Raw genomic sequence first — 26,300 nt, 5'->3', positions numbered from 1 at the left:
GAGGGCGATGTCGGTCTCGGGATCGCAACGACGCGAAACCGCCGCGACTTACTCGATATAAGCACTTGAGCGGATATTTCGGTCTCCCCGGCCATATTCTCGGCGACGCAAGTATAATTGCCGTCGTCCTCGCCCATTCGAGCCTTCGCGACGATAAGCGTATTATCTTGAACCCGCACAGCCCCGGAGTCGCTTATAATGTGTCCCTTGGGATCCTTCCAGTAGACCTTGGGAGACGGCAAGCCGGAAGGCTCCAAGCAGCTGACCTGGAGCTCCTGATCTTCCCCGACCACCGCCACTTGGTTCGGCAGCAGCGGCTCGAACGAAGCCGCGGACAGGTTCATCAAGTCTGTGGAACACAACGGTGAGTTCGAGGAGCACGGTGACGCCTTATCCTAAACGGTTGGCCGCGATGCAAAGCTGCGTACAATTTTTATGAAAACACTCCCACGTTCTCGAGCATCGGTTTCAACATATTTTTTGCGAATAACTTCTCGATATTTGGCTATAATTTATGTAATTGGAACGCAAAATTTAATGCGACGCTCTCGCGCCACTTGTTTCTACGATTCTTGATCTTATTGTTATTGTTGCTATTGTTATTACTATTATTGTCATTTGTTATTATTATGTTATTATTAACACTGTTGCTATTATTATTGCTATTACTATTATTATCATTTGTTATTATGTACACTATTGCTGTTACTATTGTTATTACTATTATAATCATTTGTTATTATTATGTACACTATTGCTGTTACTATTGCTATTACTATTATTATCATTTGTTATTATTATGTACACTATTGCTGTTACTATTGCTATTACTATTATTATCATTTGTTATTATGTACACTATTGCTGTTACTATTGTTATTACTATTATAATCATTTGTTATTATTATGTACACTATTGCTGTTACTATTGTTATTACTATTATAATCATTTGTTATTATGTACACTATTGCTGTTACTATTGTTATTACTATTATTATAATCATTTGTTATTATTATGTACGCTATTGCTGTTACTATTGTTATTACTGTTATAATCATTTGTTATTATTATGTATACTACTGCTGTTACTATTGTTATTACTATTGTAATCATTTGTTATTATTATGTACACTATTGCTATTACTATTGTTATTACTATTATAATCATTTGTTATTATTATGTACACTATTGCTATTATTATTATTATTACTATCATAATTATTTACTATTATTATGTACACTATTGCTATTATTATTGTCAAAGTTACTCATACCGCTACCATCTTTGTTATACAGGATGTCCCAAGATTATGGTACTTCCAGGAAATGAAGAGTTCCTGAGGTTATTCGAAGCAACTTTTTCCTTAGCGAAAATGCAATCCGCTGCTTTGTTTACGAGTTATCAACGAAAAATACTGACCAATGAGAAGCGAGATCAGCTGGCGCGAGGCGGCCGAGCCAACGGGCGGCCGAAGGCCAGTTCCACTGATTGGCACGGACGCCTCGCGCCAGCCAGTCTCTCACCTCCCATTGGTCATCGTTTTCCGTGAATATCTCGTAAACAAAACGGCGGATTGCATTTGCGCAAAGAAAAAAGTTACTTCAAATGACCTCAGGAACCCCTCATTTCCCGGAAATGCCACAATTAACAATTCTCTGCAACAAAGGGTCCACCCTATTGTCACAATAAACATTATTATTATCGCTATATTCAAAGATGCCTATTATTTTCTGTATTTATCGCACGAACTATTAGGAAAACTACTTTTAAAGTGCATAAAAACGCCGACATACTCGTTTAACAGTGAGAGAACCGCTCGAAAATTGCATTTTGGCCAGCATTTTGGGAAAAGGTACGAGCACGGTCGCGTTCTCGTAAATCGGAGACCCTGTTTTCTTTAGGGCGATAATCGACGCGCCCGAAATAACTTAGGAAAACGACTATAGTTGTATGCTTACAAGCTATTTGAAGCTCGACCGTGTAGGTGACGGTGGTGTTGCCCCTCTCCCCGTGGCAGGAATAGAATCCTTGATCCCTGTGCTCGGCCGAACGGATCACCAAAGTGTCGTTCTCGAGCACGGTCCTCTCCTCGTCGGTTTCCAGCGGGCCGATGTCCTTGAAGAACCACTGCACGACGTCAGCGTCCTCGAAGATGCAGTGGAGTACGGCGGGTTCGCCGCGCTTCGCGATTAGGTTCCTCGGGACGACCTTGATCGTGGCGGACTCGTTGCCCGACACGGTCAGCGGATAACTTTCCATCTTTGGCGACGATCCAGCCTCGTTCTTCGCCAGGCAGCTGTACATCCCGCTGTCTTCGGGGACCGCCCGATGAACGTGCAGCCTCATCTTCCGCACTTCGATCCGTTCGTTCCGCACCACCGGCTCGCGGTTCCTGCAAAAGAACAGAACGGTTCCGTCGTCAGTGTCGTCGTCGTCGTCGTCTCGATTTCTCGTCGCGTCGACAACGGCTCACAGTGGGCTGGATCGAGGAATTCAGTGACATTCTGTTATAACTTTTGAACCATCGAAGATATTGCAATGAAATTTTCACGAAAAATATTTAAAAAATAGTTATTTTAAACTATAGATAATTAAATTTGTTTGCATTTGTTAAACAATAATTTTTAATTAATTTTCATTGACATTTTTTGTGAAAAAAAGAATTGTTTAAATATAATGTTACAAACTATTTGTAACGTTACAATAGTAACGTACCTGGAATTACTAGTGGGTCCTCGTAACCGGTGTGGGTGCAATAAAGTACGCTTCTCAGAAAAAGGTCTCTGTATGTATTAAATCCTGAAGCTGCAAATTTATTGAAACAATAACAAAATGGTATGATCAATTAACGTACTCTACATTTCATCAAAAGTTCGAACTGTTGAAATTTACCAACTACATAAAATGCATACAGAGAACCTTTTCTGGGACGCGTACTTTATTGCACCCACACCGGTTACGAGGACCCACTAGTAATCCCAAGTACGTTAGTATTGTAATGTTACAAAGTTTGTTTCATTTATTTATATTTTTCATGTTATATGGAATAATTTACAATTTTTAATATCTGTCGATTTACAGATGAAAAAACGTTCTGTAATATTGACTGGAACACAGAGAAATTATCTTCGATATCTTTAACCTCGAAGTAACGTAACGTTGATATGTTTAAAACGTAATAATTTGCAATCTAGTTCGTCTTGGTTTGTAACTTTTATAGAATTATGTAGAGGAAAGTATCCTGAAAATATACCGTTTGTCCGGAACCGTGATTTCTTGGATGTCAAAATATATTCCTTGTCGAATGTAAAGAATTTATACACTTCTTCTATTTTATTAAACATTATATCTTTCATATGTAGGATACAAAAATCTTAATTCAAGCTACTGTTTCCTAACGAGAAATATTGCCTCCTAATGTTAAAAAAGAAAGCAAAGGAAAAAGTTAATTAGGTTTGTCAGGACGTTGCAAGAAAAAGAAGCATATTTTTTGGCGTCAAATATAGCGTTCAAAATGTTCAACTTTAAATTATCGTATCTATTACAATTTACGATCATTTTTATTAATATTTCCACTTTCGAGGGTAATGGACGTTTAACAAGCAATAAAAATTGACTGGGCATCGATACGAGAAAATTAGGTTTTCGTCAAAAAGTCACTAAAATTTCCGATCCGGCCCACTGTGGCGGCTCCGCGAATTCCAGCGGGGAAGAGGGTCGCGCGCGCGCGCGAAGATCGGCCCGACACGGCAAAAGTTTCGCGAACCGGTGACGGCGAACGAACGACGACGGGTGTCGGCTTCGGGGCGCGGGCCGCCGGGGGAGGGGCTCGAGATTGGCTCGAGCCGGGAATTTCGCGGAGCGATCGTTGCCGGCGCTTGCGACTAACGGCGAGCGATGTGTCGTGTAACCAACTTGAACCACTCGTATTTCAAATTTCCGGTGCCGTCGACGTGACATCGAAGCTCGACCTCGCTTCCCACGTGAATCGCCGAGGGTAGTTTCGGCTGCTGCAGCTGCACGCTCGCCTCGCTGATCCCTGAAACAGAAATTGCCGCGGATCGATCAGGCCACGGTCTCGCGAATAATTCAGCACCGCCGTCGCGCGGCCGTGCTCTACCCGCCCCCCCTCCCCCCGTCCCGCTTGAAACTTTTATTCGATATCGGCGACTACTTTCGAGGGCCCGAATCCCGGGATAATATCATTGTGCCCGGATTCGCCGACGCATACGTGCCGGCCTCACGGCCCGCCGAACGGCGGAGGACCTCGAGAACCGGGGAATCCGGTTCACGGATCAAAAGGGATCGTTTTCGAGGGCAAGGTCGGTCGTCCGCGAGACAAAAACTGGACGAAGGGAATCAAGAAGCTCTCTATCCCCGGTCGACCGTTTCCCCGAACAAAAGGTCGGGCTCTCTCTCTCTCTCGGCGGTGGTGGTTGGCGAGTCCTTAAAATGCGGGCCGAGTTATTTGCCGACCGGCAAAGTCTCGGTAAATTAAGAAAAAAGGGGGAAACGAGAGAGAAAGAGAAGAGAGGCCGCGCGCGGAGCGTTTCTTCAAACCGGGCAGAGCGTCGCCGAAAGACGTGGTTCGCTCCTTTCTTCTGGCAGCCTCTCGTCCTAGTAGCGCGGTCCTTTTTTCCCCGAGGACAGCGCGTCGTTGTTCCGCCATCGTCCTGTCGCGGCCCGTCTCGGCCCGTCCCGCAGCCGGGACGAATCGAACGCGCGACAACGAGCAAAAAATCGAGCCGGAGGGCGAACGAAAGAAGCGAAAGCCGGAATCGAGAGTGTGCTAGACAGACGATCGGGAAGAACCGCGAAGACTGGGAGACGGAACGAGAAGAGAGCGAGAGAGAGGGGGGGGGAGGATGGGACGGATGGGTTCGTGCAGGATGTTTTATTTGATTCGATTAAATCCGTGGGTTTCGAGGCGGTCGCTTCCCCGGTAGGTTACACTCGCTTCGAGACCGCCGCTTGATCCTTTCGGAGCAAAAAGGAACGGGGACGGAATCGAACTGACATTCCCAGGAGCAAGTTCCACCCTCTAGCTCTCACTCTTCTCCGGCTCCTTCGTCTCCTTCTCCTTGTTAGTCGTCGTTGTCGTCGTCGTCGTTCTCGTCGTTCTCGTCGCTCTGCTCGGTCGGGAATTGCTTTCCCTCCCATTGTCCTACGAATGCTCTTTCCCCGTTCTGAAATTACGCCCGGCCCCCGTCTTTTGCGCTTTCTAGCGAGCATTTCCGTCGATAGGATTTCACGGAACTCGAAACCGCTCGTTCCCGAATCCCGTCCCGCCGGTTACCCGTCCGCGAGACAGATTTTCCTCTCGGCCGTTCGTACGCGGATCAGCCTCGATCGCCGACATCCTCGACGCTGTCGACGCGATCGACGAGTTTGCCGACGGCAGGAGGCTCACCTGGCGGGGTCAATAACGACTTGATCTCACCGCGGACAGGAAAGGAAATCCGAGACAGACGCGGAAGGGTCGGATCGCGGCGACTTTTACCCCGAGGCCGGGGCGACGTCGTTCTACGGCTTCGGGGCCCCGGTGTGCGTTTAGTCGCCGATAAATCGGTCGGTGACGAGAACGCGAGCTTTCTTGTTCTCGCCGGGACGCGATACTCGTGAGAGGCGAGCTTATCGATATTGAAATAAGAACGGAAGAGCGGCGTGGTAAGGGGAACGGAGAGACCGAAGGGCGCAGCCAGCCCGACAAGGTTTCATAGTTTTCGACGGATCAACGTCCCGGCACCGGGCTCCATTTCATTAGGCGGCGGCGGCGCGCGGATTCAAACGGCGCCGCGCGGCTTCATCGATCGAATTTCCCATTACAAAATTATCCTCCGAGCGGCGGAACACGCGGAGCAAAGGACCTCGAGGACGAACGCACACGTCATTAGCGAATCTCGGGCCGTATTGCTTCGGCTCCCCGATATTCTCTCGTCGCGTCGCGTCGCGGCGCATTCCGTTTCATTTCGCAATCGACGCGGATCGACGAGAGAAACACGCCCCGGTGTCGGTCGGCGGCCGGGAATCACCGAAAATACTCGCGGAGACGGAATTTACTTTACATGGATGCCCGGTTATCCGTGAAATGGCGACGAGTTGTACCGCTACCGCGGGGCGCCGTGCGCTCTCGGCGTGCTCTCGGCGTTCGACGCTCGGCGACCGCATCCCCGAGGTGGCATTATTAACAGCCGACTGAGCCGCGTAGCCTGTCCAATCCCCTTTACTTTTATCCGCGACGATGCTTCTACCAGTCGACAACTTTTTCTTTTTTTTTTGTATCGCGCCGAAGTCGAGTCGACGCGGGAACGAGACGCGTCGAGAGGCCAGATGAGCTGCCAGTGTCTTGGGGGGAGAAACCGGCGATGCTCGGCACTCGAGGCACCCACCCGTCTCCCGGCCCCCCCGGCGTTCGATGTTTCCCTTACGGGCTGATTACTTTGCGAATTAATCTTTTCCGTTAATGCGCGCAGTTTTTCATCTCCTCGCTCCTTCGACCGGGGACGAGACGCGTCTGCGGAGGAAGACCCTTTCCGACCCTTCCCGTTCGAATTGAAACGCCGCGCCGGAAAGTTGACGAGTCTGTCCCCGCGACCGTTCGAGGTCGCGTAAGCGACGAGGCGCGTTAACGGAAGACTCGTTACGCGTGCACGACAAAGGACGCGATCATGGGCGGCCGATTGTTCGATGATACGCGGCCCGGCGAACACGCGCGTACGGAAATATCGCGGAACAAACGATCGGGAAACACCGGTCGCACGAATATTTCTCGTCGAGCCCGGAGTCGCGGCTCGAGAATAATAATCGAAATCCATTGATATAGAAAACGCGTGTCCTTTGATGTGTCTCGATTACTTCGCGCCTATGCCGTTCGCGTCGATATTAATTACTAGCAATTAGCGGCGCGCGGACTGTGACTCGCGGCTACGAAGCCGAGCGTTCCACGGCGGCGCGTTAGCTTTCCAAATTACTCCTTTCAATACCGCATCGAACAACGTTCGCGGACGTGGCGGCGGCACCCAGGGGAGGAAAAGGAAACAGCTGGTTCGAAAACGTTGCGTCCGGATAGCGGCCCGCTCTCCTTATACTCTCTCTCTCTCTCTCTCTCTCTCTCTCTCTCTCTCTTTCTCTCTCTCATTCCCGTTCGCTCTCCTCCATCGCCGAGATTCGTTCCCTCCACGGTTCTCCGGTCCGCGCCCGTTGCTTTGCCCGTTCTCTTTCACCCTTTTCCCGTCGCAACGGGGCCTTGGGTGCGCGAGCGGATTAAAGGGCCGCGTTAAAATGCCCGCGCCCACTCTTCCCACCGACATTGAGTCCATTAAGGAGCATTAATCTCGAGGAGTTGTCCTCGAGGAGGCGGATATTTTCGAGGGCCGGCGCTCGCTGTCGCGGCACAATGCGACAATAAACAATCACAAAGCCCGGAAGAAAGGAGGAAAAATCGCGGAGGGATGACCGTGAGAGGGCTGAAGCCGCGAAGTGGGAGACAAGAATTCAGGGATAAGGCAAGGCGGTGTACACCGGTGGGGAGGAGGGGGGGAGGGAGAGAAGACGCGAGAAGGGTGCGTAAGAAGGGCTCGTTTGTAATCGCGAAATTCAGTTTGCGTTCCCGAGCTATCCACGGAGATTTCGCCGACCTCTCGACTCAATTCCCTCCTCCTCCTCCTCCTACTTCTCCTCTCTCTCTCTCTCTCTCTCTCCCTCCGCTGTTACCCTTTTATTTCTCTTTCTCTCGATGCTCCGTTTCTCCGTCGGTTTTACAGGCTTTCCCGTGTCCTCCTCGAGCTAGCTTCTCTCTTGCCGGCTCTCTCCGCTACTCGGAATGCCGTGTTTAAATGCACAAACGAAGCGAGAGATCAAAGGCACCGCGCTGCGGCGGCGTGCGCGCGCGCGCGCGCGTCTGCTAAGTGAGAGCAAGAGAAGAAAAACCAAAGAAAAGGAGGGAGAGAGCGGTAACGGGAGAACCGGCGAAACAGAGAGAAAGAGAGCGAGCGAGAGAGAGAGAGAGAGAGAACCGGAGAGGCCGGGAGGAAGGGAGAGCAACGTTTATTATTATCATCGCTTACGCAGCCAAAGACCGGCCGCCCCACCTACGTCGACGCTCCTGCTCGCTTCTACTCGCCTCTCTGTTCGCTCCTGCTCGCTTCTGCCGTTGGCTGCTTCTCTCGGCGTCCACTAAACCGTGCAGCCGAGAATGTCGAGATTAACTTTCGTGTAAACACCGCGGAAGACGCGCGCGCGTGCAAGCCCGTCAAGCCTCGTGCAGCCACAGTCACAACTGGCAACCGTAGCCACGACGGCCGCATCCCGTTCACGGAGAAGCCGACCTCTGTCACTGCATCGGCGGCAACCTTGTCAACCCTGTCACCCGGCACCGACCCTGAAATCTCCGGCGTTCCGTCGGCTCCGTTTCCGCCGCGACGTCTTCTTCCCTCCGCGGGCCACGATTTACGCACGCTCGGGCGAACTTCGGCGAACTCGGCAATCGAAATCCTTCCTTTCTCGACGCTCCATTGTCTCGCTATCTAGAGATCGACGAATCCGCGCGGAAAATGTTCCGATATCCAAAAAAAAAAAGAAAAAAATGGACGAGGGTCTTCGGGGAATAGTAGAGTCTGTCTAATCCAGGAACGAGCCGTCTGGCCCACTCGGACGTAACGCGATATTCTTTCTCCAGAAGGGTGGGGGGGGGGGGGGGATATCGGGTCGGATCGGATCGTGAACGCGTCGACGAGTGCGCGTAATCTTCCCGGGGAGCGGGCTGTACGTCACCCAGCGGACCACCCAGACGCCAGTGGTTCGAGTCGGCTCGTGGCCAGACCGCGGCTGAATTGGTGGAAACCGGCTGCTTGATAATTATCGCGGCGCGTCGTCTCCTCCTCGCGCCGCGTGTAGCGGACGTTACTCGAGACGCGGATGCTTGAAGCGTGACCGCCAGACGGCCCGACGATGGCTCTTTAATTATCGAGTAATCCGTCGTCGCATCGCGCGAACAAGAACCGCCGCGGGGGAACCCCGTCCGCCGGATTTCGTGGCAGCCGGGAATTCTTCTAGCCGGAAAATTTAGCGGATCGGTTTCCACCGGCTTCCGCCTGTCCGCCTATCCCCCCTCCCCTCCCGCCTGATTCCCTGGCGAGCCCCGGCGCTCCGATAACAGATTACCGAAATTGATTATTAACCATCCGGTTATCGTCGGATGCGCTTTCCTGCCTCGAGTCTTCCTGTTTCTTTCGAGCCGGTCCGCGCGGATCCGCATATTTTACGAGCGGACGCGCGCTCGATTTCAACGACGCGGGGAGCGTATCGCCGGCCGGCGAACAGCGCGCGAACGAACGGATCGGGAAAGTTGTTGGAAAAGTCGACGGGGCGAAGGTTATGTCGCGGGGACGCATTGTTGTCGAAAACAAAACTCGGATCGTCGAAGTTTCACGCGGCACTCGGAGAAAGAGTCGTTCCGCCGCCGGTGTAACGGCGTAAATGCATTAGGCCAGCCGCGGGAATTAAGTGCTCGCCGCGGCCGAATTTCGGAGGTACAACTGCCCTCTTTGCAGTGCTTTGCCGTGTGTCTCTTTGCACCCTGTGGCTACTGTAATGCTTGCGACGGTTTTGCTGCGTATCTATATGAACCGCGTATCTGTTTATTACACTATCTATTTTTTGTTCTGAGCCACGCTCGTGCGCTTTTTGGTTGTCGTAATTGTGAAAGCCGTAAACTAATCGTCGCAAACCGTTACGTCGACTTTCTCGATTCTTTTCGGAGTTATTATGAATCCTTTTGTAGGAATCACAGCATTTCTGAGGTTTTACGTTGCAGGGACTAAAAGGGAATCAGTCGTCGGTCGGACACTACTGCTATTATTTTTGTCTTGTATTTTATTTCCTTGTGTTTATGTTAACGTCTTTCTCGCTTCTAACTCACTTATTTTTATTATTATTATAATTATTATTATTGTTATTATTCTTGAACCTTCTGTATACTTCTAACACTTTTATAATTATTATTATTGTTATTATTCTTGAACCTTCTGTATACTTCTAACACATTTATAATAATTATTATTCTTATTATTCTTGAACCTTCTGTATACTTCTAACACTTTTATAATTATTATTATTGTTATTATTCTTGAACCTTCTGTATACTTCTAACACATTTATAATAATTATTATTGTTATTATTCTTGAACCTTCTGTATACTTCTAACACATTTATAATAATTATTATTGTTATTATTCTTGAACCTTCTGTATACTTCTAACACTTTTATAATTATTATTATTGTTATTATTCTTCAACCTTCTGTATACTTCTAACACTTTTATAATTATTATTATTGTTATTATTCTTCAACCTTCTGTATACTTCTAACACTTTTATAATTATTATTATTGTTATTATTCTTGAACCTTCTCTATACTTCTAACACATTTATAATAATTATTATTGTTATTATTCTTCAACCTTCTGTATACTTCTAACACTTTTATAATTATTATTATTGTTATTATTCTTGAACCTTCTGTATACTTCTAACACATTTATAATAATAATTATTGTTATTATTCTTGAACCTTCTGTATACTTCTAACACTTTTATAATTATTATTATTGTTATTATTCTTGAACCTTCTGTATACTTCTAACACATTTATAATAATTATTATTGTTATTATTCTTGAACCTTCTGTATACTTCTAACACATTTATAATAATTATTATTGTTATTATTCTTGAACCTTCTGTATACTTCTAACACTTTTATAATTATCAGTATGATTATTATATTGTTACGGCGACTTGTCCAAATCAAGTCGCTGTAATGTGAACCTGCCCTGTTGTGAGCAACTCCTTAAAATGATAATGGGTGATAGGGGTTGCCACGGAATAGTGTTACCAACAGACAATCGAGGAGTCGAGATCGGACTGTCGAACGAGCTATATTTCAAATTGAAAGATCTGAAATGTAATTGTATTGAGCTGTATTATAGTTTATATTCTTCGTTGTAAATAAAATGCCGCGACGCGAGGGAAACGGAGTGATTCGCAACAATATTATGATTGCTTTTATGTCGCCTGTGTTGCGAACATTGGCCCCCTGCATATATACAAATAAATTACCATTATTATAACCGTTATTAATACATCTTGCGAATTTCGATCCTAATTTCGAGCCACTGAAGCGCTCGAAAGTACGGAGTTCTGGGACTTTCGGCGCACAAAGTACACACTTTCCCGCTCTCATTGCTCAAAAGTGCATACTTCAGGTTTGTCGCTCGAAATTACGCATTTTCAGTTTGCAGTGTTCAAAAGAGGACATTTTTCCAATTTGAAAATCTGTACTTCCACGCGTACGAAATTGTAAAGCTTGTACTTTTGAGCAGTGAAAGTGCGAAACTGAAGCAAAAATCGGGCAAATGCGAGGAATAAACAACAGGTAGGAACTAAATCGTGCATAGTAACGATCAATGGATATAATAGATTGACAAGAAACAGGAAGTGGGTAGAGAATAGAATTGAACAAGAGGATGAATGTGAGTGAAAGATAGAAGCGGTTAAGAGAAGTATATATGTACAGCAAAGAGTCAGGACGTGACCAAGGGACAGCGGTTAGCGCGGGAAAGAAGCAGGGAAGAGTGAGAATTGGGCGAGGGGCGACGAGAAGGATTATGTAAGGCAGGCCTGAGCATCTGATTGCTGCCAAGTCGCCCATTGGACCGCTAAGACGAACAATTAGCCTGCATGCCGCGGATAACACGGAAATCTCCCGATACGAACGACGCTCCGATTAGCGACGCGCGATTCGTACACGGTGCGCGATTAATTCCCACGGCTGCGTTAGGCCATGAAATCGTCGATTCGTTCGCGCCGGGAAAGGAGGCCGAACAATTCGCGAACTACTTCTTTTTTTTTCCCGGCGAAGAAACGAGTTGAAACGCGCGGCAGGGAATTCGAGCCGCGCGCCAAGCCCGGTTTTCAACGACAAACGGGAGCGTATCGACGCTGAGACAATAGTTTACGAGTTCGAGGGTTCCACCGGAGCGTGTGGCCCGAGGCGATCTAAAAACAGCCGCGGAAACAAACGGCGGAAGTGACTTTTCCTCGACAAAAGGAGGGTAAAAATTCCCGTGGCGGTCGGGCCAGGACCGATATTGAACCGAGCCCGATCGCTCTCGCACACGGCCGCTCGGAACCAATGGATTCGTTTGGAGGCGATCCGAGAGGAGGCGAAAGGCCGCGACGGTCGGCCCTTTTGACAAGCCGGCACGTTATTAAACTTTTAATATGGGCGAGAAGCAAATGGCAACGAGACGGCCGAGATATATCATCGGCAAATATCAATCGTTACGGCTTTGGTCTCGCGTCGGAACTCCGCCGATTTTCGCGATCGTTGCACGCTTGTGAACGTTTGTATAGGTTGGGTTTTAACGGGAACGGATTGCCATTGGAATGGAATGTAGATTGAAGAACGATAAGTTGGTTCAACGCTAAATCTATCGTAATGGTGAAAATGACGGGTCTTATATCTTTTTTACTTAAAAATTTTTAACGTTACTTGACTCGATTTAATTTTTTGTTATACGAGCTCATTTATACACTGTAAGATTGGAAAAACGGGAAACTATAGAACGACTAAAGCATGAAGAAACTAAGATTAAAGCTAACCCGATTAGACTGCGGATCTTTATGCGAAATAAAAATTGCCTAAGTTAATCGCAAGGAACATAGGTTACATGAAAATGTCCTTTTTTCGTTTAGTAATCATAGCAAGTTAAAAATAATGTTTTGTTATCGTTGAATTCTTCGAACGTCGTTTCAGTTTTGCTTTTGTTATAAATGCATAAAATCCGCGATCTATTAATGACTACAATAAATTCTTCCTTATTGACCTTCGGCTTGAAAACAAAAATCGACAATTTGAGAAGGGAGGATACGATCATTCGAATCTTGCGGCTCCTTTCTACAGTCAACGATTGCCAACAACTATAAAAACGAGCAGCAAGGCTCGAATAATCGTATCTCCTCTCAAATTATCCATTGTTTTGTTACTTCCAAGCCGAGGGTCGATTCGGAAGAATTTACTGTAATACCCTATGACGACCTTCACGGGAATAAATTGAATAAAGTTCGTAATATATGTATATTTCTTGGTTGCAGTAAAAATGTCGCAATGAAAGATTGACGAATAAAGCTGAGAAACGTCACGAAAACATCGATAATTGTATAGTTGTGAAAATGGTCCGCCGCGCAGGGGTTGATGTAACGCGTAGCGAAAGAACAAAATATTGTTGTACTTGCAATCACTCGCAAGCCTGCGAGAACAAGACTGTGCCATATCTCGGAGCCATGTGGCTGTTCCTTAAAACAATTACCGATCGATGCCCTCGCTGCGCTTTCTTGGAATTACAACGCAAACGCGCGATATTCGACAGGATGCACGATCGGATCTCGAACAATATGCACTCGTCGAAACGTAACAGTCTGCTTGTTAGTAAATTTTTGTTTTATTGTAAAGGGAATGTAAAAGTTGATACCGGCGCAACAGGGACCGCTAAAAAACGCGAGACAATAATTCTTGCGGCGCGAAAGCAATTTAGCGGGCTTAATTCCCGTCGGCGGCCGTGACTACGGCGCTTTTTATCTCGCGCTGGCAGAAAGGAAGGATCCTCGAGCAGGCGGTAAACGACAGGCTCGAAAAATGCTACTTAAAAGGAATTCTTCTCTGGCATTTCCTCGCGGGAGTCCCGTTTACGTAGCTGGTAAACGCGGCGCGCGATGCGACGACCGGTGAAAACGAGCCCCTGTGAGCTAAAAAGACATGAAAGGAAAACGCCGAAGTGCGCGCGGGACAGGCGGGAGGGAGGGAGCGCGCGGCAGGGCCAGGAAAAGGGATATCGCGCGTCTGCCGCGTTTGTCGCGTGGACACGGTTTCGAAACCGAATCTGTTTTTTCTTTTCGTTTCTTTTTTCTTTTTGTTCCGGGGGGTAACTTTAGCCTCCGCGCGCGCGCGCCTGCCTCGTCGGGAGACACGACACCGGGGGCAAGGGTGCTGCTTCCGAAAAAGCTCGCGTCGCACCCCGTTTGCCCCGCGTGAAAGGGCTCGAAAATTGGCCGCGATTCGCCGTGCGCCTGGTAACCCTGGAAACTTTTTGATAATGGCGAAAGCCTTCGGGGGTGTTGCGCGACGGGCTTGCACGTCGGCTGCACGCACCCTCTTCTCTCCACAGACGGGGCAACATTTTTCGCAGGATTTCCTCGAAACGACGACGCGAAAAAGGAAAAGGAAATGGAAATAACGAGAACGCGTCGCGCTCGGGGCGCAGAGCGGCGGATAACCCGTCGGCAGCGACCGTGCGTGCGCGCGAGCGTGCGGGCAAGCGTGCGACAGCGTCGCTTGCGAGATAAAAACGAAATTATTTTCCCCGGCGGATCGGAACGAAACGGAACGGAACGGAACGGAAAAGGTGGCGAAGAGGCATCTCCATCGGCCGGGGAACTAAAAGCATCCCGTTTCAAATCTAATATCCTTCGTGAAGACAAAGCGCACTCCCCTTGTAGATCGTTTACGTACATTGTAAACCGAAAAGGACATGAAAGAACGCCGCCAAAGGGGTGACGGGTGGCAATGGCGGACCAAAGGGGAGTAGAAAAGCACGGTCGAGCACGGCGGAACGCAAACGGCCCGAGTCCCGGCGGACGTTTTCCGCGGGCGGCGCGGGGTAGGGGGGAGGGTGCGGCGCGGTATCCCAAAACCGTTCCGCCTTTCCACGAAGCGAACCGTTGTTTATCCTAGACGAGCAAACAAACCGCACGGTTTTCTCTGGAAGCCTTCTGCCGAAAGAAAAAGCGCGCGACCAGGATCCGCGTCGGGGGACGGATAAGTCTGTCTGGCCGGTTCCTCCTGAATTATTACAGCGTTACGCTGTTACGCCGTTACGCCTCGTGTCCGAGAATCGGCGGCGGGCCTCTCGGTCTTTCGCCAGAGCCACGGTGTACTGTTTCGCGGACAACGCGAGAAAGCGAGACCGAGAGAGAGGGCACAGAGGAAACGGGTCGTCGCCAAACAGAAGAACCGCGGGGAGAGAGACGGGCGCCGAAAGAAGAGAGGGCCGATGATGGGGTGGGCGGGCTAATTCGCCGACAGGACGGTGGACCGGAGACACCGGGAGCATCCGTGCTCGTTTCCAGACAGGTAGGGCGGGGTGTGCTCGACGCGGAGGAAGTTTACTCTGCAACTCGGCGTCGCGCCGTTTTCCGTCGAAAGCCTCTGTTCGAAGATCGCGTCTCGTCTCGGGACGAACGCGAACAAGAAAATCCGCACCCTTTCGAGGGCTCGAACTTTCTGAATGGGATCGGTGACCCACAGACGAGGAAAAAACTTGAACCGGTCAGTAGGCAACAGGGGATCTCCGTTCGACTCGACTCGGCTCGGCACGGCTCGGCTCGGTATCCGCGCGAGATTAGATTAGAGGGAACCGGTAGAAGACTGACTGCGGACTCTCGTGCAACCCGAAACTATTGTCGCGGTCATCTCGCCGTCTCGTCCAGCGGCTCTGAAATCCGACCTAGTCATCGACGCGAGAACACGGAGCCCCGTTTATCGTGCCCCGAGATGTTCGCCTGTGCACGCCGTTTAGGCTACTCGCCGAACATGAGTTTGCTCGATGGAGGAGAGAGAGAGAGGGAGAGAGAGAGAGAGAGAGAGAGAGAGAGAGAGAGAGAGAGAGAGAGAGAGTGAGAGCGGTCGACGCGATCGATTAGCCGAACAATAACGATAAATGTTCGGTTCCGATCCGCGTCGATTTCCTTTGGAACGCCGCTGCCCCGTGTCGTTCTTTTCTCGTGAAACTCGATACGATATCGTGCCGGTCCGGAGAGATAAGCCTCGGGTAAGAACCGTTGTTTGCACAGCACGCGAACGAGGACGATCGAGGAAGGATCGAGGCGGACAAAAAGACGATCCTGGGCTCGACGACACGGGACGGATATCGGGAAAAGCTCACCCCTCGGCTACCTTGCCGAATGGCCCGTCCGTTTATTGCGGCGAAGAACCGGGAAATATCTAAAGAGATAGAGAAAGAGAGAGAGAGAGAGAAAGAGAGACTCCGAATCAAGGATTTTTTGGCATCCGAATAAACAACCGATTTTTCACGTCGGAATCAGCCGTTCGCTTCGCATCGTCGTGTTAAGGGATGGATAGAAAGGGAAGACGGAAGGGAGAGAGACGGTAGCTGACGTGACTGTCTGGAAGACGAAGACGGCGAATCAAGGGTGAGACGGCCAGATGGAAGAAGGAGGGGAAGAGCTGGAGGTATAGGCGGGGGGGGGCGGTGGATGTACGGGCTCGGAGAGCTAGGCAGAGAGAAAGAGTGTACATCGGCTGGAGGGAAGAGAGACACAAGCGGGACATCGAGGCTGAGCGGCAGAACGGCAGAGCAGGCAGAGAAAGGGGAGAGAGAGAGGGAGAAAGAGAGGGAGAGAGAGAGAGAGTTAGAGAGCAACAGAGAGCAAGAGAAAGAGAAAGCCGAGAGTACGGAGAGAGAGAGACGGGTGCAGGGTGGTTCTGTTCGGGGGTCGGTCGTTGCCATGGGGATGGTAGTAAGGCAGGGAAAGGGAAGGGAGGGTCGGTCGATGCAAACGCACCATAAAGTTTTATGGCTCTCCAGAACTGTACCTATCCGCCCTCGTCTGCCAGCTCTGGGTCGGCGACTCTGCTCCTGCTTCGAGAATCTACTCGCCTAGCCTGCTGGAATTTTTTTTCATAGGGAGTCAACGATTCGTACACGTTCGACTATAGATTATTCGAAATTCATCCCCGCGATCGCCGTGCGAGAGAGCGCGCGGGAGGTCTCGCGCCCGCTTTCAAAAGAGCGTTTAATGTTAATTATCGGCGATTCGTCGGCCCGATGGAAATCGTTTTAATCGAGCGACGAAATCGGTGAACGGCCGTACACATCGTGGACCGTTAACGAGCGAGAATCGATTTCTGCTCGATAGTTCTCTGCGTCGGTGTGTGTGTCGGTTCGGTTCGATTCGATTCGATTCGCGGGACAGGGGTGATTCTGTTAATGGAAAAAGGGCGAGGGGACGAGAGCGAATGAGAGAGAGAGAAAGAGTGGAGGGTTCGACAGAGATTTTTAGAAGCAAAGTTACTAACGAACGCGACTCCGCCTCGTTACTTCGCGCGCCGCAATTATTTCCTGCTGCTTCGACTTTCAAAGCTGTTTATACATTATACATCGATCGGCGTATAACCGTTGAATAATCCCACGCGATTTCCGTTTCGCGGCGATTGAATTTTCGGGAGAGAGAGCCCCCCCCCCCCCCCCCCGGCGGCGACCGTGTCCCGCGGGAACGCTTCGAACAAGGGCCCCAGAGCATTCTTTTTTCGAGCGCGCTCCATCGTGTATCGATGGTATCGCGCCGCTGTCAACGAGAAAGCCGAAAAGCGTTCGCATCCTTTATGATGCGTCGTAAAAACGAGCAGATAAATTCCCCGTTTCGGAATGCAGGCGTTCGAGATACGGTATCGCTCATCGCCGATGACGGACGCCGGGATTACCGGGGGTAATAAAAATGGAGGACAACACGGCGTCCATCCGTTTGCTTTTTGGGAAACGAGAGAGGACTCGGCGGGCGCTGTTTGCGCTCGAGGGTAACGGAACGAGAAGGAGAACGGGAACGGGAGCGAGACCGAGAACCGGAATGAGAACAAGGAGGAGGCGAGGCTGTTCGCGCAAGAGGAGATAGCGCCGTGAGAATCGGGCTCGTCGGTATACCTTTGAAGAAATAAAAAGCAAATATTGAAACGGCTTCGTTTGTACGGTCGCCCGGTGTATTCGAGTGTTTTCCGTGCCATTCACCGGGGCGAACGATTTACCCGCGATTCGCGAGACCGCCGCGGCCCGACGATATCCGCCCGAAAAATCTTCGGGATCATTTTTACGGAATCCCGTCGTAATTCGGCTGGAACGCCGGGGGATCTGGGGGGGGGGGGGATGATCCGCTCGTCCGCCGAGAAAATAAAACGTTTACAAGGATCCGCGCGCGGCTCCGTGATCCTCGTGATCCTCGTCGCCGGGAAGAAACCGACCTCTGCCGCGCGCCGTTCCTGAATTATCTAATTTTCGGGGCGAACTCGAGGCAGGAGCAAAACGACCAACGCGGACGAAGAGAGGAAGAAGGAGAGGGCGAGCGAGCCGAGGGAGACCGAGTATATTGCGAACGTGCTCCGAGTGGCAATCCTCGAAACCACCCCAAGAGGAATACAAGAACTACGCGAGAAAGACGATGGCCAGGTTTCCTGGGGGCAGGTCGGCGCGGGGGGCGCGGGGCTAGCCGGCAACCAGCCGGAGACAGGGACGCACGAGGAGGAACGCGGTAATTATTTTCGAACCGTCAAACTCGGGCGCGAAGGGGCGAACCCTGACATCGTCTACGAGTCAAGGGCTACCTAGACGAATAACAGAGATTTTATCAACGGGTTTCGGCTCGGCTCCGACGATTCCACGCCGAGAGAAAAGTTAGCGCTCGGCGGCAGATGCGCGCCGCCCCGCGCCGCGCGGAAGCATCGGCCCGGTTACCCCGGGCTCGTTAAAAAGTTACCAAACGGACCGGTCCGGGACACCCGCGGAACTTGTTCTCGAGCCTCCGAAAACTATTCGGGCCGACGTCGGGGCCCGCGTAATTCAATAACGTCCGAACGCGGTCTTCCTCCGCCCGCGGACGGGGCGAACGATCCTTTTCGAGAGATCGAGGGAGAATGCGGCTCGCCGGGGATCGAGAGAGCCAGCCGGCGGAATGGCGGAAACGGTACGGCAAAAAAGCCAGCGTGTGCAGGCGTCGCGACGCGACGCTATGCGATGCGACGTCGACGTCGACGGCGACGGGAGAGCATCGATTCGAGAGCGAGCAGGATCGTTGCAGCGTGCGCAGCAGATAAAACCGCTGAAAATAGTGTCTCGCGTATCTGCGGGTAGATACAGACCTACGCCCACAACCCGTAACGCCGCGAGAGACGACGAGACGCGCGGAGATAAATTAGTTTTTTTTTCTCTCCTCTCTCTCTCTCTCTCTACCCGCGGCGCAGCGCGACAGCCACTTGGACGGCCACGTGCACGACTGCAGTTTGACGAAACGATTTTGCATTCCCTTTCTGCGAGCGGCGCGCACTCGAGCCGACACGCGTGTACACAAAGCCGCGTTCTCCGCTCCGCGGAGCGTGAAAAATTGCGCCGAGCATGTTTGGACAAGGTAAAAAATTCACGGAGAATAAGTGGCTTACGTGTTGCATTGCCGGGGAATTTGTGACCGATCGAGGCTCCTCGTCTGCTCGGAGGTGGATCGCGGGTATCCTTGATTCGCGGACACGAACGAGAAGATAACGATCGTTCGAGATGGATAACGATCGCAACTGCGACTTTACCGTTGAAACATACCGGAAGCTTTGATTCGGTATCCGCGGCGACACACGGACGACTTTTATTTTAAACGAAGCAAGCGAATAATTACTGTGATTACTGTAATTACTGTCGCCGTTTCTCATAACCACGGTTCTATTCTCAGGCTCGCGAACATGTCCACGCTGAAGCAAAGGAGAACCATTGCGGACCTTGCATTTAGTTTTAAATTTCTTATTTTTAATTTCAAATTTAATTTTTTAAACCTAGAGCTGTTAATTCTCAACGATTCCGCTAGCTCTTTAAGGAAATCAGAATTTTTCTGAATTGGTCATTACGGCACCTCAAAGCGGTGTCAGAAGAGCGACTACGATGCAAACGAATTCAGCAAAAAACTTGATATCTTTGGAAATACTCTGAGCCATTTTATTAATTCCACTGTATCCGTCGTAAAATCTTGTTCTCCCCGCAACGTTTATTTTGTTCCGAGTTATGTGTATTTCAGTTGTATAATTTAAGAAGCCCGTAAATAAATAAATAATAATAATAATAATAATAATAAGAAGAAGAAGAAAACTCTTTACTCTGACTTCCATGTCAGTTACATGTGGGTGACGGAACTAATTGCTCAGATTTGAAAATTAATTTCTACGCTAATCTATTCGTTTCTCCTAATTTCATTAGAATCCGCAAAAGATGAGGATGCTATAAATGTAATTGATGCCGTACAAGTAAACATTTTAATGTTAATTTGATTGAGCAAGATACTATCGCTTCATGAAATTTTATAAGTTCTTATTCATGAGATATGTACAATAAATTCTTCCTAATTGACGCTCAGCTTGGAAGCGAAAATGGACGAGCCATACGGCTCGTTTTTCTAGTTGTCGACAATCAGTGACTATAAAAACGAGCCGCGAGCCTCGAATAATCGTATCTCCCCTTCCTAAATTGTTAAAATTCTTCTTTTCAAGCTGAGCGTCAATTTAGGGCGAATTTATTGTACTTGATTACCCTTCCGTCTCGTGAGACACTCTGGTAATCGACTGTCTCATAAGATACCCGAACAGTTATGCTCCACCCAGGTGTCTCATGGGTACTCGGGTATCTCATATACCCGAGCATGTACCAACTCTAATATCGATCGCCGATGTGTTTTCGTTTTCGGTATTACCAGCGCGAATATCGGTGCAAATGGCGGCACGAATCTCGGGCCGAATCTCGACAGGAGTATCGACAAGAATATACCGGGTGTCCGAAAAATGTCTCGCAATCCGGAAATGGCGGGTTCCTCGGATCATTCGAAGCAGCTTCTTCCTTTACAAAAATTTTCTCTGAAGCACCGTTAACGAGTTATTAACGAGAAACAGTGACCAATAAGAATCGAGTACGGCTGACGCGAGGCGGCCCAGCCAACCAGCGCGCGAAGCCCTGTTCCGCTCATTGGCTCGGTCGCCTCGCGCCAGCCGAGCTCGTCTCTCACTGGTCACTGTTTTTCGTTAATAACTCGTTAACGGTGCCTCGGAGAACATTTTTGTAAAGGAAAAAGTTGCTTCAAATGACCCGAGGAACCCGCCACTTTCGGATTGCGAGACATTTTTGGGACACCCTGTATACGTATATCGGCAGGAAATATCGGCTAGTTACGAAAACGATTCGCAGTAGACGGGAGCGAGCCGAGTCGATTCGCGCCGGTTCGGCTCGTCACCCCTTTTCGAAACGGTTCCCGGGGCAGGAACGCGATGCCAGATCGACGAACAAAAGCGGCCATTGTCGCGACTGAAAATCAGAAACGGCGAGATCACTTCCATCCCCCGTCTGTGCTCGAGTTCGAGGGTCGAGCCGTGCGCTTGCCGGCTCCTCTCGCTTTCTCGCGTGAAATTGAGCCAAACAATGTGCGCGCGTTGCGACGACGATCGATGGTTCGCGCACGGCGAACTCTTTCGCTCGCCGTAACGCGCCCGACGATTTCAGTTTGCCGGCACAGCTCGACAAATTTCCCATCGGCTTTCCTCGTCCTTTCGATCGTTCGTTCGTTCGGCTCCGTTTCAGCGGCTCGCCGCCCGGATACGGGTTTTTCGAAATCGTTGTCTGACAGCGAGCAGACGAGCGACGCAAACCACGCGGAAAACAGAAAGGCGGCGGAGCCGATAACGAGGTAGAAGGATAACATACCGGGGCTCGCGCACCCACGCGATTTCTTTATCGGCTCGACTCGATTCGAGTCGAGTCGGTGCGACGCGCGTCCCTCGAGCTTTCCGCGGCACAAAGAACGAGAGAGACAGAAAAAAAGCGATGCATCGGCGACGCATTAAACGCGTCTGCCGATAAGGAACGGCTTGCATTTTCAAGCGATCTGAACGCAAATGGATCGTATGTCGCGCGGAGCTACTGGCAAGTCTGGGAAACCTGGGACGGAAAGAGACGTCTCGTGATCATACACCGCGACTTTCCAACGCTCCCGTAATTCCCTAGAACGCACGCATCGGCGACGAATCTGCGAGCACAATGCATCCGTCGGTGCATCTCGCGAGCCAGCGGAACGAGTGCTTCCCAAAACACGTTACGATAAATTCTCCCTAATTGACGTTCGGATTGTACACAAAAAAAATTCGATACAATTACAATTACCGATCGTCAACAACTATAGAAACGAGCCGCGAGGCTCGAACGATCGTGACGCCTCTTTCCAAATTGTCCATTTTTGTGGACAATCCGAGCGTCGATAAGGGAGACATTACTGTACGCAGTAGCGTAACGCGCGACGATCGTTCGCGCCAGACAATGTGTAACGTCCGGCGAACGTTCGGTCGATCTCTTCTTTTTCCTTTTCTTTTTTGTCACTGTAAAACTGTGGAACGGAACGATCGTTTGCCAACGCACCTCTTTTGCGTCTCTTGAGGCAGAGAGCTCTGCTGTATATAATATAAATAGTCGTGCGCCGTTTCGAAAGAGTCAACGTAGTTAGCCGGAAATTTTCAGGACGCGACCGCGTTGAACACATAGTCCATTGCTACCTTCTTCGAGAGAAAGATAGTCTCAGAGCAAAAAAGTTCTGTCCGTTAAATATGTGTGCGTGCGCGTGTGTTCGCGGGCGCGCGCGCGCGTCGTAACGGGAGCACACACGACATGTACATAAAGAATATATATTATATATACGAGGACACGTTGATCGTCAACGTGTTATTTATATATACAAATTACCGATCGTCAACGACTGTAAAAACGAGCCGCGAGGCTCGAATAATTGCATCTCCTTTCCTTAAATTGTCCATTTTTGTGCGCAATCTGAGCCTCAATTAGGGAGACTTTGCTGTAGTTTCGAGGCATCTCTGGACGGAAAAAGCGACGTTGGCGAAGAAACTAACGCGAGAAGTTCGGACCCAGCGCTCCACAAGTGGGTTGACGGGTTGAAGGCCGTGGAGGTCACCGGTGACCAAATCCAAGATTACCAGAAACGCGCAATTCGAATTTTCAATGCTTTTATATATTTCAATGTTATCGTCGTTGCTAAAATGATGCGAATAATACATGCACGCGTCGCGCGTGATTACACGCGTTAACTCGTCTGCGTTGCAAATAATATTTCTCCGTAATAAGCAACGCGTAATAAGGAATTCATGTTGGCCAGACGGACGGGCCATGTAAAATTAACCTGGCAATCAACGCGTTAAGCATTGCACGCTATGCCAACGAATGAGACTCGTAAGAAAAATTTCACAAATGATCTACTATGATATACATAAATGATCTAAATATGAACACATTACTAAATTCTTCCGAATCAAAATTAACTTCGATTTGTGGCGTCGCATCCCTCTACCCGAGCGCGGCCGCTAGCAATAAAACAAGTACCGTTCCTAATCCTCAAAATTCCCTAAAAATCACGCACCCCTAATAAAACAATTCTCCTCACATCTGGACACCTCGAACCGCACGGGACTTTCCCAACTTTCTCCTTTCCTACGAAGATCCATCTATTCCTTTCTTCTCTTCCACTATAAAAGAGACAAACGCGCAACTCCAAAAGCTCAGTCTGTCCTAAGTTGCTAGTCCTACGACACCACGCTGGTCGCGCCCGCGCTCATCGATAGCAATTCAATAAACTGCATTAATAGTAACCTCAAACACGCTCTCCGATTCGCTAACCTTCCCTTCAGTGCTAAAGACTCTTCTGTTGCCGATGTCTCGCAATGAAAGTTAATTAACCCTTTGCGCTCGAGGGGTGACTCTCAGGCACCGCTAAAATTGTTACATCACGTTCCAAGATAATTTTTATATTAACAAAGTTTAGATTTAAAAAATTGCTGAATTGTTTATTGCCGTAACTGTTGCACCACAAAACTCAATTTAATATAAAATGGAAATACTATAAGTCGGAGAAATTATTTTTGATTTACAATTAAAAGGTCTTCGAGTGCAAAGGGTTAAAAACATAAAAGATAAAAATTATCATTTTCTATTAGGGAATTTAATTCCAACAACGCAGATGCGAGAGAAATGGCGGTACGAAGATTTATACAAAATATAAACATTATAAATATGAATTTTTATAACAATATTATAAATATTATAAATATGAATATTATTAGTTTCTTCTAAAACTTTGACTCTGCTGTTACCAAAATCTCGGAATGAAATTAAATTGTGGCGAGAAATGGCAGTACGAAGATTTATATATAAAAAATATGAATTTTTACAATATTATAAATATTATAAATATGAATATTATTAATTTCTTCTAAAACTTCGACTCTGTGTGTGTGCTGTTACCAAAATCTCGAAATGAAATTAAATTGAGGCGTACAAGAAGCAAAAATGGTTTCGTTCTATCAGAGCGGAAGGGGTTAACAAAAAGCTTAATATTTCCCACTGGTCCGAATCAGAAAAAAAAATTAATTTAGCGACGACGCCGGCGACGATTCCAGCCGATTGCGTTCATCGCGAGCTTCTCTTCCGGAGAAGAGAGCCTAATCCCTTGCCCGAGTAGCTTAGTCCGTGGAATGCTGGGATCTAGGATCCTCGAGGGATCTACATGCGCCGACGTGCGCGATATGAAAAGTAAATTCGCCTCCCGAAATAAGCAATTCGGGTAGACTGAGAAATTTGTTCGATTTCCCGACGGTCCGCCGGTTTCTCCCGCGTCAGTCGCGAGGAAATGGCCGCGCGTCGATTTTCCCGTTAGCTTCCCTTGTCTCGAACGGCCGCCGTTCTGCTCGTTTTTCCTAAACGCGTCGGGTGCTCGCCTCGGAATATGTACACGGCACCGTTCCATTTCCCTTTTTTCCGCGCCTTTTTTCTTTTTCTCCCCGAGAAGACACCGTTTTCGCGCGTTTGCCGGGTGAACAGGTGTCTCTTGTTCGCTCGCGAGGCGAAGCCAGTCTCGTCGCTTAAACGGGCTCCAACAACTTGTACGCGCCGGCTTTTTTCAGCACGGTCGTACATCTAATTAGGGAAAAACGTGCCGGGTTAATTAGTAAGGTGCGTAATTAATGAAAAGGCATGGGTCTTCCGTATTCATCGGACAGATTCTCGCGATAGGGTGGATCTTTCCTTCTCTGCCCTGTTTTTTTGTCTCCCCGCATCCTCCCCTTTCTCTCGCGCTTCGTCCCTCTTCTTCGTCGTCGTCTTCCGCTGTCTTTCTCTCTCTCTCTCTCTTTCTTTATCTCGCGCACACGCGCTCTCGAATCGTCTCTCCTGTTCTCCTCCGACTCGACAGCTTTTTTTTCCCATTTTCACGCACAGCGAAGCACGGGGCGTTCTTTTCTCCTCCCCCTCCCCCTCCGCTACCGGTCGCGTTCGTTCGGCGCACGGCGCGATCGCGCGGGGTTCGCCGGTTAAAATGCCGCGGCGCGTACACTTGGACCCGATTGTTCGCCTCGATGACGGTAATTTGACAGACAGGGGTTGCGCGCGGCGCGGAACAAAAGTCGCGCGAAACAAATCGACCGGGAAGAGGTTCGAAAGGGCCGGGGAAAATCGCGGCAACGTGTGCCGCCTCGGCCGTGGAAATTCTCGGGCAGCCAGCCTCGAGCCTCGAGTATCGTCGACGATTTCAACCGGGAGAAAAAGAGAACCCCGTCGAACGCGCCGAATGCTTTCCGCGCGAGTCATCCGGCAGGTAGACACCGTCGTGCCTCCGTGAAAACCCGGCGGGGGCGTCGATGCTGGAACCGATATTTGAACGCGCGATGCTTCTTTTTTTTCTCCCGGCAGGAAATATCGAGGACGGGCCGGAGAATATTGGGAAGCTGTGCGCAGGGACGGGGAGCGGTTCCTTTCTCTCCCCGTTTAATCCGTCTCGCGAGCGTCGCGCGGAAAACACGGACAACACCGTGGAAGCGGCGTTTACGAAGGCAACGCGCATTCTGCGCCCTTCCTTTTTAGGGTCAGCCAAGAGTAGCCCGAGCCCGAGAGAGAGAGAGAGAGAGAGAGAGAGAGAGAGAGAGAGAGAGGTGTGCGGCGTCGCGCACGCTACACTCCGGCAATTCATTCGGCACAATGCGCCGGGGCACGGCTAGCGAGAATCCAGCGAGCTCGGGAGACCGAGAGAAAAGAAGGGAGAGACAACGAAAGAGAAAGCAGCTTCTCCGTTGGCGTTGGCGCGAGCTCGCGACGAGCGTCCGTGGTAGTGTTTTTAAAAAATGCAGCCGCCCCGGGCTGCAGCCTCAACGATTAGCTTACCCCCTCTCTCTCTCCTTTTCTCCTGTCCCTGCCTGCCCTTCTCGTTCTTATTCCCTTCTACGCCGCCTCCTCCTCCTCCTCCTCATCCTCATCCTCATTCTCTCTCTCTCTCTCTCTCTCTCTCTCTCACTCTCCCAACTTCCCCATCTTTTCAGCTCTCTCGCTCGCTCGCTCGCTCGCTCGCTCTCCGCGACGGGCCAACGACGTCGACGTA

The 26,300-nt window shown here is 49.5% G+C and overlaps 1 protein-coding gene across 1 annotated transcript in view; it reads right to left on the bottom strand.

Moving 5' to 3' along the window:
• LOC117221701 (tyrosine-protein kinase-like otk) overlaps positions 1–26,300 on the bottom strand; it is a 55,754-nt gene that overhangs the window by 7,537 nt on the left and 21,917 nt on the right. Inside the window, exons 3-5 of the mRNA XM_033472868.2 lie at positions 3,920–4,043; positions 1,963–2,396; positions 53–349 (exon numbers count right to left, since the gene is read on the bottom strand). Coding sequence (XP_033328759.1) covers positions 53–349; positions 1,963–2,396; positions 3,920–4,043 — 855 coding nt within the window. The remainder of the gene's footprint in view (positions 1–52; positions 350–1,962; positions 2,397–3,919; positions 4,044–26,300) is intronic.

The sequence above is a fragment of the Megalopta genalis genome, chromosome 7 (assembly GCF_051020955.1).
Source record: "Megalopta genalis isolate 19385.01 chromosome 7, iyMegGena1_principal, whole genome shotgun sequence".
Classification (NCBI taxonomy): Eukaryota; Metazoa; Arthropoda; class Insecta; order Hymenoptera; family Halictidae; genus Megalopta; species Megalopta genalis.
The sequence above is the reverse complement of the archived record's forward strand: the minus strand, read 5'-3'. Positions and strand labels throughout refer to the sequence as shown.